The 13,004-nt window shown below is 49.2% G+C and overlaps 2 protein-coding genes across 2 annotated transcripts; one reads left to right on the top strand and one right to left on the bottom strand.

Annotated features, from left to right (window-relative positions):
* Nucleotides 1-266: 266 nt before the first annotated feature.
* Nucleotides 267-2,475, top strand: LOC123086887 (uncharacterized). The gene is made up of 2 exons (XM_044508711.1): nt 267-2,078; nt 2,187-2,475. The coding sequence occupies exon 1, from the start codon at nt 385-387 to the stop codon at nt 2,038-2,040; it is 1,656 nt and encodes a 551-aa protein (XP_044364646.1). The 5' UTR covers nt 267-384; the 3' UTR covers nt 2,041-2,078; nt 2,187-2,475.
* Nucleotides 2,476-3,345: 870 nt separating this feature from the next.
* LOC123086878 (E3 ubiquitin-protein ligase UPL4) lies at nt 3,346-9,246 on the bottom strand. Its single transcript, XM_044508701.1, has 14 exons — nt 8,814-9,246; nt 8,322-8,432; nt 8,120-8,236; nt 7,874-8,032; nt 7,624-7,758; nt 7,399-7,527; nt 7,175-7,296; nt 4,938-7,056; nt 4,501-4,836; nt 4,329-4,409; nt 4,175-4,243; nt 3,948-4,076; nt 3,765-3,848; nt 3,346-3,658 (listed from the first exon to the last, which is right to left on the bottom strand). The coding sequence occupies exons 1-14, from the start codon at nt 9,156-9,158 to the stop codon at nt 3,593-3,595; spliced, it is 4,002 nt and encodes a 1,333-aa protein (XP_044364636.1). The 5' UTR covers nt 9,159-9,246; the 3' UTR covers nt 3,346-3,592.
* Between the last annotated feature and the right edge of the window lie 3,758 nt (nt 9,247-13,004).

The raw sequence follows: 13,004 nt of genomic DNA, 5'->3' as shown, positions 1-13,004 counted from the left end.
TCTCAACTAAAACCTACTGGTGGGCAGTACCTGATCATAAGGAAGCAATCTTCTCTTTTCAAATTCAAATTGAATGGCATGTTCACAGTACTACAAGGCCCCAACTGATGAATGATGAAATCAGAGGCAGTAAAAAAAGGCATCTGCATAGTGCTACATGGAAACAGAGGCTCCAAAAAGAAAACTTTTTCTTTTGGAAAGAGAAAAATACAGCTATCATTTTGCTCACGTAGCGCCTCCTCCGTCCCCCGCAAGATTGCGGTTTTGCCATCGATCTCTCCTCGTCGCCTCGAACTCCCCCTAAACCCCAACCGAACCCCTCCGTCTCCGTCTCCGTCCCGGTCTCCGCAGAGCCCCTTCCTTCCCTCCTAATCTTCTCCGTCCATGGCCTACTTCTGCACGCTGTCCGGCGCGGACCTCTCCTTGTCCCTCCCAACAAGAGGCGACGAGAGGACGGGCGCGCTGGCGGGTCACATGGCGTCTGCTCTGGCGCCGGAGGAGGGCGCGGGCGCCAAGAACGTCGGCGAGGGGAACGGGAGCGCGGTGGGCCGGTCGTCGAGGCACCGGTCCTTGCGCTCCGACGCGGCGGAGGTGCTTCAGGAGGGGGGATGCGACCGGCGGACCAAGACCAAGAAGCGGGCGGCGCGTGCGCCGAAGGGGGAGGGGCGCGCTCGGTACGGCTGCGCGTTCGAGGAGGAGGAGGAGGGGATCGCGGCGCCGAATCGGCTGGTGTGGTCCAAGGTGAAGGGCTACCCGTGGTGGCCGGCCCAGGTGTTCGACCCGAAGGACGCGTCGGCGCTCGCGCTGGCGGAGCGCCGGAAGGACGGGGCCGTCCTCGTCACCAACTTCTGGCAGAAGACGTTCGCGTGGGTGTCCGGCGCGGCGTCGCTCCGCCCGTTCCGCGACGGGTTCCAGCGCTTCGCCGCCGTCGACCGCGCCCACGTCCAGCTCTGGGGCGCCCGCGCCACCATGTCCCCGTTCGCCTCCGCCCTGGACACCGCGCTCAGCGAGGTCGCGCGCCGTGTGGAGGCCGGCCTGTCGTGCGACTGCGCCATCGGCAACCGCGTCTCCAAGAAGCAGGTGATCGACAACCCCGGCGTCCGTGAGGGCGCGCACGGCGCGGTGGTGGATGCCGCCTTCACCAGGGACGCGTTCCGCGGCGAGGCGTTCGTCGAGTACGTCTCCGCGCTTGCCGTCGCGCCGCTGGCCGGAACCGACAGGCTCGAGCTCACCGTCGCCATGGCGCAGCTCACGGCCTTCACCCGGTGGAGGGGTACCCGAGGCCTCCCCGTGTACACGGCTTGCCATGGCATCGACGATATTGCAGACGGTGTCAGGGAGGGCACGCCGGCACGCCGTGCCACCAAGAGGGGAAGGCCAAAGGGCGACAATGCCGCCAAGGGCAAACGGAAGATGTCAAGGTACTGCACCTGCGACGGCAGCGCAAGCGAGAGCGCGGAAGATCCCTTGGAGATGGAGGAGAACTATGAGCCCAGGCCACAGCCCGTGTCTCACCAGACGACCACGAAGATGGGGAGGCTCATGAGCCAGGCCGCACGCCGGATGTCGCTGTCGCCAGTGAGCCACAAAGCCGATCCTCAGGCGAATGCAGGTGTGACGATGACAAGGTGCACCGGGGCTGCTGCTGCTGATCATACCACCGCTGCTCCTTCAGTGAAGCCGCAGAATGGTGGCCTCAACAAGGATGAGCCTTTGCTGACTGGGCTGTCGCTGAACTTCAGCGGCCCGGACACCATCCCTCCGGCGAGTGACCTCGTCAAGATCTTCAGCAAGTTTGGGCCTGTGGTGGAAGTCAGGCCAGAAGGTTTGACGGTCTCCATGGTGATCTTCAAGAGGAAATTGGATGCCGAGGCGGCATTTTCAAGCACGCCGAAGATCCGTGCCCTGGACCCAAATCTGGTCAGCTACCGCCTCGCCTACTCGCTGCCGGCTCCTATGCCGGTTGATTCTCCACAGAGCCCAATGAACACCGATGAAATGGATCACCTATTTGTTGATGATGATGAAGCTCTTCAGTAGCCTGACTACTATGGGTTTTGTTTTGGGGGATCACTCAGGTTTCTGCTGCTCATCCTGGCAATGTTTTTTTTTTGGTCTAATCAATGACATTGCACCACTTGCTGTTCCTATGTTACTAACTATCAATGTTGTTTTTCCTCTTGCAGGTTATTTCGGATAGCAGGAGGCAATGAAAGAGTTTACATGTTCAAATCAAGCAAGCAAGTTTTGAAGTATCTATGATAGACTGTAGCAGGGAAAAGTTCAGGAACTATTGTCAGTTATGTTGTATCCATGTGGACTGGTAGCTTCCAGCAGTTACACCTTTTTTGCTTGTCTTCTACAAAGTGTTGTTTGATGACTATGTTCGTGAGTTTTATCTTTGGTGCAAAGACATCTGAATTGATGATGCTTTTTATCTATCTATCTATCTATATATCTGGATTTTGGATTCATTCTGACATGTCCCCTGATTGGTGCTGTATTATCTGCATTGCAAAGCTGGTTAAAGACCATGATGTGCTCAATTTTCATTTTGGAAATGGTTTTACCAGTCCATGTCTATAGACTTGTCCCCACACAGAAAAAAAGCCTTGTTATGCAATTAAAGAGTTTACATGCTCAAATCAAGCAAGCAAGTTTTGAAGTACTGCTATACATGATAGCCTGTAGCAGGAAGTTCAGGAACCAGTCAGTTATGTTGTATCAATGTGGACTGGTGAAGTAGTAGTTTCCAGCAGTGCAGTGTTGTTTAATGACTATGTTAGTGAGTTATCTGTGTTGCAAAGACATCTAATTTCATGATGCTTTATCTATCTATCTATATATAGTTTTGATTTTGGATTCGTTCGAGCTACAACTTATGCAGCAGAAAGCGCTTTGATTTGTGCATGCTGCGTTCAGTTTTCCATCTGAAATGATATTAGCAGTACATGTGTGTGCAGACTTATTATTTAGTCTGGTAACTGGTTCCATGCTCTTTAAACAAAATGTGAGACTGAAATCCTGAATTGTTAGTATGCTTCATATTCAATTCATCACAAATTCCACCAACATTAGGCCTGATGGACACTTTGCATCTGCAATTTGCTTGCTAACAAGACCAGAGCAAATTATGTCTCCAAACTAGAGGGATTAACTTGCAGATGATGAGCGATAATAATTACAATGCGTACCAATGGAACGAACAAGTGTAGGATACTGCAAAATGTTGCTGCAGGATTAACCAATTCAGAAGCGAAGTACTCCCTATGTAAACTAATATAAGAGTGTTTAGATCACTATTTTAGTATTCCAAACACTCTTATATTAGTTTACGGAGGGAGTAATTATTTGTAACCAAACAGCATTAATACATTCTCAACTTGGAGGTGTCAAGATATCACGTTACATACATTGACTCGAAAGAATCAAAAGTGGGATGTACAGAGTTGATCTAACTGGAGGGGAGAAAATTGGAGTTGCACATTCAGCGCGACCGTTCCCCAGCCGGAAACATCAACAGATCAGAAGAGAAAACAATATGCTCTACCCTATCTAGTATGTACATTGCTCCTACCCCTTCTGACCCTTGTCATGACAAGTGGAAGGAGCCTAAACCCTCTGCCAGAGCGTATTTGAGTTTCGTTTTCATTATCTCCTGCGATGATCCAGAAACACAGAGGGTGAGAAATCTTCCCGGGTTTGGATGCTTGTAGAATTAAGTATTAACTATGTATGCATGGGAGGGTCTCTTTTCATGGTACCTTCGAGGAGTAAGGAGGAAGCTTGATGAAGTGCCGGCAAGTGTTGACGCTTGGCAACTCGTTGTCGACATTGCCATCACATTGCTGTTGAACATAATGAATGTCATTCAGATCAGTTTCATCGGAATCTTAGACTTTAGCCATATTAGAGTATAGTTTCTTATGAGAAACACAATTGCGAACCTTTCGCACGACGGTGAGCTTTGGATCGAGCGAAGCTAGGCCACCAAGTGGGAGCTGAGGAGCTCCAGTGGTGAATTGGAGGAATGCCCGCTGGTCCTCTCTTTCAAACTCCCGCAAGATCTCCAGGAACTGCAGCAATGGATTATTGATTATTAGCATTTAGGTTCACTATTATTAGTTGTTCAAAAGTCAAATATCCGAGAGGCTTGTGTCTCCGTTCTACTTACATTTTTTATTGGTGGACTGCTCGCATCATAGCCATGCTCAAATTCGATGTGATCCTCAAGTTTGCTTGACTGCAAGATGCATACAAAGTCAGAACCATTAAGCAGAAACTCCTTGTAGAAATGAAAACAAGAAGCTATGGGGAAGTATGCTTACAGCCCAGGAATCCTGTTCACCACAAAGTATGCGCTCCATCTCCTCCTCGTTGAACATTCTAAGGGTCTGAAGAGCAAAGACCTGCAAGTTGTCGAAGCGGGTCAGTACTTGTCCTCTTCAGAAAAGAAGATGAAATACATTTGATCTAGTGAATATTCAACAGAAAACTGACCTCGTTAACTGCAGACTTGAAAGCCTCGACCTGTTTCGCAATCCCACCCTTCAAGGTCGCGTCAACTATCAAATTTACATACTCCTCCAGATTGTCGAGGGTCACGATCTTGTCTGAGCCTCCAGGAACAAGGTCATATTCAGGATTTCCAGGAAGAGTAAAGTCAAGGCACAAATCTTCCAGTCTCACATTTTTATATGATAGATCTGTGTTGGGATTTGGTGTCTTCTCTGAAGATGTCTCCAAGAACTTCTTCCTTTTAACTAGTGCTTGAAACTCCAGTACAGTTTTGCCTAGCTCGGGATCAAATGATGGAATGTCGTAGACATCAAGCTCCTAAAAGCAAAACAAGATCCATGATAAGAACATAGGAGATGCAACTGAGCAAAGAAGAGGGAATGGATAAACAGTTACTGGATGATTGCTGATGAAAGTACCTGGCAAAGCATGATCTTGTAGAATGCATTTGAGAGCGGGATGTCCAGGATCCTTCCATCGAGAAGGGCTCTGGCTACAACATGTCCAAGAAGCCTGAACTTCTTTACCACGTCAGACAATTCGATTCCCCGTGTTGAAGTGCCTACTGAGGACCATGGTTGTGGAAACAGCCCAAAGCTAGAACGAATGAATCCAGTTTCTCCTGCTTTTCTAGCATTATCGCCTCTCCACATCCCAATTCCAAGCCTCTGAAGTTCATGACTAACAGTACTGTAAAATTCAAAGGTTGGGCCTCGCCCAGTCCCAACCTCTCCTTCAAATACCACCTCAATGGTTTTGGTGCTCGACCCATGTTTGACCATCATAGATGCAGCACTTTCAAGTATGTTATCTCGTGTTACTTTGTGCTTCTTGGTCTTTTTACTTGCTTCACTTAGAGCATCAATTTCCTCTTCCTCATCTGGTGCACCACTTGCCTCATCTGGAGTACTCGAACCATCCGGAGCACTTGACTCGTCTCCCATGAATGAGCGATGCACAGTCAGGCAAAAGTACTTCCACCGTGAGCTGAAGGGAAATAAGAAGGGGCAAGTTTCCACCAGATAGACACACCACGAGGGTACCAGCCCATCCTCAAACAAGCCCTCTTGCATTTGCATCTCCAGCTTATTCGTCAGAAGGCTACTCATGAACTGATGCTGTGGAATCGGAGAGATTGTCACCTTAAGGTCATCCAAACTCCGGAGGTGGCCTTCAGCAAATTTGCATATCTGCTGATCCATTGACAGCTCACATGAAAAACGATTAAGCCCTTCAAGAACTTTCAGCGTTAATAACAAGTTGTAGGATGGATCAGATTCATCCACATCACCAGGAAGCTTCCCAAGGAATAGAGTACAGAAAAATGGGTCCTTTACCAATGACTGTCCATGTTTTTCCTGCAGGGCGAACAACTGAGTACTACAGGAACTCGAAGAAGAGATGTTCTCGCTTTTGTTTCTGTTATACGATATTCTGTACTCTTGATCCCAAAAAGACGAATCAATCATAATATCAGATTGTCCTGCATTCATTAAACGCACAAGTGACTCAAAAATTGTTGAAGATGGCTGGAGTTTTGTGCCTTTGTAAGAGAACATCAATCTTGAGGATCCCTGCGTGTTCCCTTTGGAAACCTCAGGCCAGAGGACTGCTTCAATTTCGCCTGGCTTTGAAGAAAGACTAACCGGGAGAACACCACCATAACTGCGCAACTCTTTCTCCCTGCGCGCCTTTACAAATTTTATATCCAGTAATTCTGATTCCTGGGTTCTTGAATGCCTCAGAGGAATCATCGTGCTCTCACGGGTACGCTGTCCATGATCAGATAGTATTACAGGAAAACTGTCATAAGACATGTGCAGAGCGTCTAGCAGCTTATCCACCAAAATCCCAAGGGGCTTCACGGAGCTTCCATTGGACACCTTAAGAGCCAAATGGGTGAACTTCTGCAATCGATGTTGCACTTCCTTAAGCTGCTCTGCCAAGTCCTGGCAATTATTGAGGTTTGACTTCAAACATGCCCCATTGGAGAGATAATCTACTAAATACTTGGCTGATCCGCTCTTTGCAAACGTAAAAGTAGAGGTACTTGGAAGTTCATCTGATAAAAATTTCCTCGAAATATCAGACAACTCTTTGCAGAGATCCGGATCCTGGGTGGGGACTGTCAAGGCATGACGATTCAGCCTAACAAAAAAATCTTTAACAAATTTAAGAACACATCCAAACCTATGTGGAGATTTGTTATTTGCTTTGACCACAACAAAGCTTTTCTTTATCTCTTCTGCTAGATTCAAGATAGCATTGTTCTCAATCTTGCACCCATCTGCCGAGGAAGAATCCAAGTCCAATTCATAGCACAAACACCATTCTTGTGTATTGTTTTTCCTTTTCAACTTCTGACTGGAGTTTCTATTTTTTTCTTGTGCTTGTATGGTCTCAATTACATGCTTTACACCCTCCTTGGTAAAGCTCTCGAAAAAAAACTGATGGTGCTTTTTCAGGAGGGTCTTTGCAACTTCGAGCGTTTGGAACACGATATGGCGGTTCTTACGGGCCAATAGACATGTAAGGAAGCTGATACAGGAACAAAAAAAAAAGCATGACCAACATGCGAGATGAAATACAATAAATGTTATGTTTTGGCTTATCCAATATCGTCTGGAAGACAACAACAATTGTGGCAAAATTTTACCTCGAGAGATTTGCAGACTTTTGTAACTCCACCAGGAAAGTAGGCGTACTTAATTCAACAATGTTGCCGATGACAACAATGCACCTGTAGCAAACCGATGATAGCGCACCACATTTTGCAACCTATGTTCGAGTGCAGAAATATGTATGTCAATGGACAGCTCTAGTGGCAGCTCCTTTCCTTTGGAGACTGAAATGTATGTCAAATTGTCAAGGGACTGGTACCTGTGTTATAAGGGTCACAATGCTAGCAAGCTGGTCAACGTGTGCATTTTGCTCTGTGGTGGCATTCTCCTGCCCAGATGTTCCAACAGGCCGCATAAGCTGGTAGATGAACTCCACAAGCATCTCCAACTGATGTTTGGAAATCAATAGTGTCAATGATATGGATTTGCATGGCAACAAAATCCGGCACGCCCACGGGAAATACAACGAGGACAAGTCTAGTACCTTATCGCTGCCACTGTGCGAGCGACTGTAGTAAGTAATCATCTGCTTGAGCAAATCGCAGACACCAAGGTCAAAAAGGGAGTTCACAGCCTTCTCTGAGGCGGAAGCAATGTGTTTGAGCAGCCCAAGGATGCCCTGCCAGACATGCCGATTCATCAATTAGTCCTTGTTCACGAAAGATGGGATAAGAACGGTGGCAAAACAAAATGTAAAGCTGGTGGTGACTGAGGAGACTGATCATGGCACGTACGGGTAAATTGTCGTCCCCGAGGGTTTTCCAGCCGTCCTCGTCCAGTAGTCCCATGGCCGTGTCGATCACCTTGGACTCACAGAGCCTGTCCATGTGCTCGGCCTTGCCGTGAGCATCGGCGGCGAGCATTCCCAGGCAAGAGAGCGCCGACTCCAGTATCTGGCATCCACAGAGACCGGTCATACATCAGAACAGCTGCTTCTAAAAACAGGGAGACAAAAGAGTGACAGGTAACAAGCCGAGTACCGAGTTGTCGGCGGACTGCAGGAGGTTGCAGAGCGCCGGCGCAGCCTCCATGGCCTTGGGCACGTCCGCGTCGTCGCATTCCTGGACGAGCTCGGCGACGATCTTGAGCGCCACTTTCTGTCGGCATTCCCACAAACAGGTGGTGAGCAAAGGCACGGGGCGGCACAAGCCGCGGAGGTTTGCAGTAATAAGGGAGGCTGACCTGCTTGCTGGCGGAGAGGAAGTCGAAGAGGTGCAGCGCGGCGGCGGCGACGCCGAGGCGGAGGCACTGGTCCGGGCATTCCTCGGATATCTTGTCCAGAGCTCGGAGGCACTGCCGCCGGGACAGAAGAAGCCAGCCGGAGTGAGTAAACAGTAGCAGTAATAATACCACGACCAGATAATAATAAACAAATAAATGCCGCATATGTTCAGATTATTTTCTTTTGTAGTAGAACATTAATTACCATATTTTTTGTGATGATCGCTTCACTATGTTTGTGATATAATATTACTAGTAAACTTTTGATTTGCTAGCCATGTAATAAGTGAACAAGAACGTCGATCTAGCACGTAAAAATTGGATTTTGGAACAGTGAGCCAGACAGCCAGTTAAGGAAATCTATGATTCGATGTAGGGTTTAAGCCAGGGGTTTAAGATCATCATCGTCGGTGATTAATCAATGAGCTGCCGGCGCGGGCGGGACGTACGTACCTCCTCGGCGAGCTCGATGTTTTCGGCCGCGAGCAGGCGGTCGCGGAGCGCCTCGATGGCGCCGTGCTGGGCGAAGGTGGGGGCCCACTGCGGCAGGATGTCGACGGCCTCGGCGATGGCCCGCGCAGCGAAGACGGGCAGGTCGCCCTGGTCGACGCCGGCGGGGGCGGCGAGGAAGCCGGGGAGGCGGGCCGCGAAGTAGCGGATGTTGACGGCGCCGAGGAGCACGTCCGGGTCGGTGAGCGCGAGCGTGTCGCAGAGCGTGGCCAGCGCCGCCGCGTGCTCGTCCGCGCACGCGGCCTCGTCGGTCAGCGCCGCCTGCACGTAGAGGAGGATCTCCGCCATCGGTCGCGCGTTTGCGTGGGCGTCTCGCCGCCGGCCGGCGGCGGCGAGAGAGAGAGGTTTCGCGAGGTCGGGTTCTGCGGAGGGTTTCGATCGGCGCTGCTGCGGGGGCGGGGGCAGGCCTGGGACTCTTATGCGTGGCGGCGTGGGCGTCAGCTGGTTGCGGGGTCGGCCCGCCAGCTCGGGTCCGAGTCGGTGAACTCCCGCCTCGGTCCGACTAGCCTCGGCATGCAGCAGCACGTACGTATCCGTGCGTGTGCACAAACGCGGCCAGGTGCGATGCATGTAGAGTTGTAGACGCATCGACCAAATCTCGCGCTTTTTTCTGTGCCGCCACAAACATATACTCATACTCCTGTCATCTTAAAATTAACTTGCAAGAAGAAAAATAAGTTAATCAAGTTCGCGGAGGTGTACAAGTGACAGTGTCGCTACTCCGGTCCAATTGTAGCGTTTTTGTTGATGGCTTGGGAGAAGTTCATCTTTCCAAAAATCGTTACCGTGAAGAAGATGTACATGAGAGATTTTGTTGTAATTCTTAGTTTTATTATTAGGAGTTATACTTTGTACTAGTTTCTTGCAATGTTCAAAAGATCGGTCGATCAGCAATTAATCGCTCAGTTTATCGCTACTCGTTGGGTGGCCGGTTATTATGCCTTATTTTCGCTATTAATTGTTTGGCCGATTTATCGCTTTGACAAGCGAATTATCAGGGATATATCATAAATTGGCCCGGGCCCTGCGGGCAGAAACATCAAAATCAGGTCTCCCTCTTCAGTAGCCTCTCCGGCACAGCATACCTCCCCGTTCGATAGGGTTTGGGCACTTGCCCAACGCCGCCATGCTCCCGATTCACCCGCCACCGCCACCTTGCTTGCCTTCGGTGGCCAGAGCTAGCCCCATCTGAGGTGCCCGCCCTCTGGATCTTCCCCTTGTCTTCCCCAAGAGCTCAACCACCAATGCCCGTATGCATATCCCCATCTCCTGGCTCCTCCAGGACCCTGACAACTAGAGCAACTTGCCGACGCCACTACTTCCTCCGGCAGCATGAGAGTCGCGCCACCCCTTCCTCTAGCAGTAAGATGCTGACGACTGGAGAAAGCTCAATAGTTTTAGCTTTAATATCTAATGCATCATATTCATCCATAAGACTCTTTTTAATCTTCCTAATTTCTAACCCAATGTTAATGCTCCACCCCTTAGTAACTTTCCCGAGTCTCCTAACTTTGTTCTGCATCTATAAATAGTATATTTGCTTTAGTAGGCTCCTTCCAGGTTTTCTCAATAAGGGGTTTGAAGTCCTCTTTAAGGAACAACCATTTCTCAAATCTATAAGTACTAGATTTAGGATAAAAAACAAGACTACAATCCCAAACTATTGGCGTGTGATCACTACCAACCCTAGGGAGGAAAATGAGGGAAGCTAAAGGAAACATCTTATCCAACTCAGTATTGCAGAATAATGCATCCAAAGTGGACATAATCAAATCTCTTTGGTTATTATCCCAAGTGAATTGTCTACTAGACATCTTAATTTCTAAGAGACTCGGAATCACAATTCAATCATATCACACCATCTATGACCAACTACACCATTACTCGTATGATGTTTTTGTTGGGAAATGTAGAATGCAATTTAAAAAAAATTCCTACGCTCACTCAAGATCTATCTAGGAGATGCATAGCAACGAGAGGGGGAGAGTATGTCCATGTACCCTCGTAGACCGAAAGCGGAAGCATTAACTTAATGCGGTTGATGTAGTCGAACGTCTTCTCGAATCAACTGATCAAGTACCAAACGTACGGAACCTCCGAGTTCTTCACACGTTCAGCTCGATGACCTCCCTCGAACTCTTGATCCAGTAGAGGCATGAAGGAGTCGATGAGTTCCGTCAGCACGACGGCGTGATGACGGTGTTGGTGAAGTGATACACGCAGGGCTTCACCTAAGCACTACGGCAATATGACCGGAGGAGTAAACGGTGGAGGGGGGCAGCGCACATGGCTAAGAGACAACTGTTGTGCTCCCCTGCCCCTGTATATAAAGGAGAAGGGGGAGGCCGGCCGGCCCTAGGGGCGCGCCAAGTGGGGGGTCCCACTAGGACTCCCAGTCCTAGTCGGCTCCCCCCTTTCCTTCCAACCGACCGACCTCCCCACTAAAAAACATCTTTAGTCCGCCGACCGAATATTCCCTTAAGAACGCTAGCTTTCGGCTTCACCCAGCCTGAGGTACACATCTGGATGACCCGGCAGTAACAATCGCAGATGTGCTCCCTTTATGCCCTAGCCGACTAACGGGAACGTAGGGCATAAGCACAGGAGCCAGGCAACCCAGCTTGGCCAAAACTTAAGTCATATCGATGCATATAATGGCGAAGAAAAGGTACATACGAGGAAAAGACACATATGTGGTGAGCTTAATGCTTGGAAAATAATAATAATAAGCTTCTGTATAAGAAGCCCCCAGGTATAATGGATATACATATTTGAGGATGTGTACATCGTAGGTGCATGGTTTAGCTGCATGAAAGCTTTAAGGCTAAAAAAAGGGAAAGCGAAAAGAGAGGAAAAGAATAATGGAAACAAAAGGGAGAAGGAGACGAACAAAGAGTTCGGTGCTAGGCATAGAATCTTCGGAGTCTAGCCATGTTCCGTGGATTCAGCTCTAGGCGATTGTCTGATGCATCACGCAGGCGGTACGCTCCTCCAGTGAGAACTTCATCACATTAAGGGACCCTCCCACTTGGGCTTGAGTTTGTCCTTTTTCTTCTCCGGCAAGTGTAGAACGAGTTCGCCAACATTATAAGTCTTGGCCCGCACTTCTCTGCTTTGATATCTGCAGGCCTGTTGTTGATAAAATGCGGAACGGACTTTTGCGACGTCGCGCTCCTCCTCCAGGGCATATAAGTTGTCCTGCCGATCAAGCTCGGCCTCTCTCTCTTCATACATGCGCACTCGAGGTGAGTCATGACTAATGTCCCAAGGTAACACAGCCTCTGCGCCATACACCATGAAGAAAGGTGTATATCCGGTAGTGCGATTGGGCGTGATCCGCAGCCCCTAGAGTACGGAGTCGAGCTCCTCGACCTAGTGCTTGTCTGATTCTTTCAAAGACCGCACTAGTCTAGGCTTAATGCCGCTCATAATAAGACTATTGGCTCGTTCGACTTGACCGTTTATTTGCAGGTGATAGATGGAGGCGTAATCGAGCTTAATGCCCAGATTAACACACTAGGTTTTCACCTAATCGGCTGTGAAATTGGAGCCGTTATCGGTGATGATGCTGTGTGGAACACCATAACGGTGCACAACACCGGATATGACGTCTATCACTGGTACGTCTTCGGCCGTTTTAACGGGTTTGGCCTCTATTCACTTAGTGAATTTATCCACCATGACCAACATATATTTTTTCTTATGGCTTCCTCCTTTAAGGGGCCCAACCATATCAAGCCCCCAGACCGCGAAAGGCCAAGTGATGGGGATTGTTTGTAGAGCGGTGGGTGGCATATGGCTTTTGTTGGCGAAAAGCTGGCATCCGACGCAACGTTGGACAAGGTCCTGTGCATCTACTCGAGCTGTCGGCCAATAGAAACCTGTACGGAAGGCCTTGCTTACAAGGGCCCAAGCCGCGGCGTGGTGACCATCGAGACCGACATGAATTTCAGCCAAGAGCTGCCTCCCCTCTTCCTCGAAGATACATCTTTGAAGTACTCTGGTAGCGCTTTTCTTGTAGAGTTCTCCGTCGTGAACCTTGTAGGCTTTCAAGCGTCAGACAATGCGACACGCCTCATTCTGATTCTCAGGGAGTTCTCGCCTATTAAGGTAGGCCAAAAAGGGTTCGGTCCA

This window comes from Triticum aestivum, chromosome 1B (genome assembly GCF_018294505.1).
Source record: "Triticum aestivum cultivar Chinese Spring chromosome 1B, IWGSC CS RefSeq v2.1, whole genome shotgun sequence".
Taxonomy (NCBI): Eukaryota; Viridiplantae; Streptophyta; class Magnoliopsida; order Poales; family Poaceae; genus Triticum; species Triticum aestivum.
This window is presented reverse-complemented; position numbering and strand designations above follow the sequence as displayed.

What these genes read in the sequence shown, in the direction of transcription:
- LOC123086887 (XM_044508711.1), top strand. Translation starts at nt 385, where the DNA reads ATGGCCTACTTCTGCACGCTGTCCGGCGCGGACCTCTCCTTGTCCCTC.
- LOC123086878 (XM_044508701.1), bottom strand. Translation starts at nt 9,158, where the DNA reads ATGGCGGAGATCCTCCTCTACGTGCAGGCGGCGCTGACCGACGAGGCC. An exon ending in AAGTCTGCAAATCTCTCGAG is followed by an intron (nt 7,057 to 7,174) that starts GTAAAATTTTGC and finishes TTCCTGTATCAG; the next exon opens with CTTCCTTACATGTCTATTGG. An exon ending in GCAGTCCACCAATAAAAAAT is followed by an intron (nt 4,077 to 4,174) that starts GTAAGTAGAACG and finishes CCATTGCTGCAG; the next exon opens with TTCCTGGAGATCTTGCGGGA.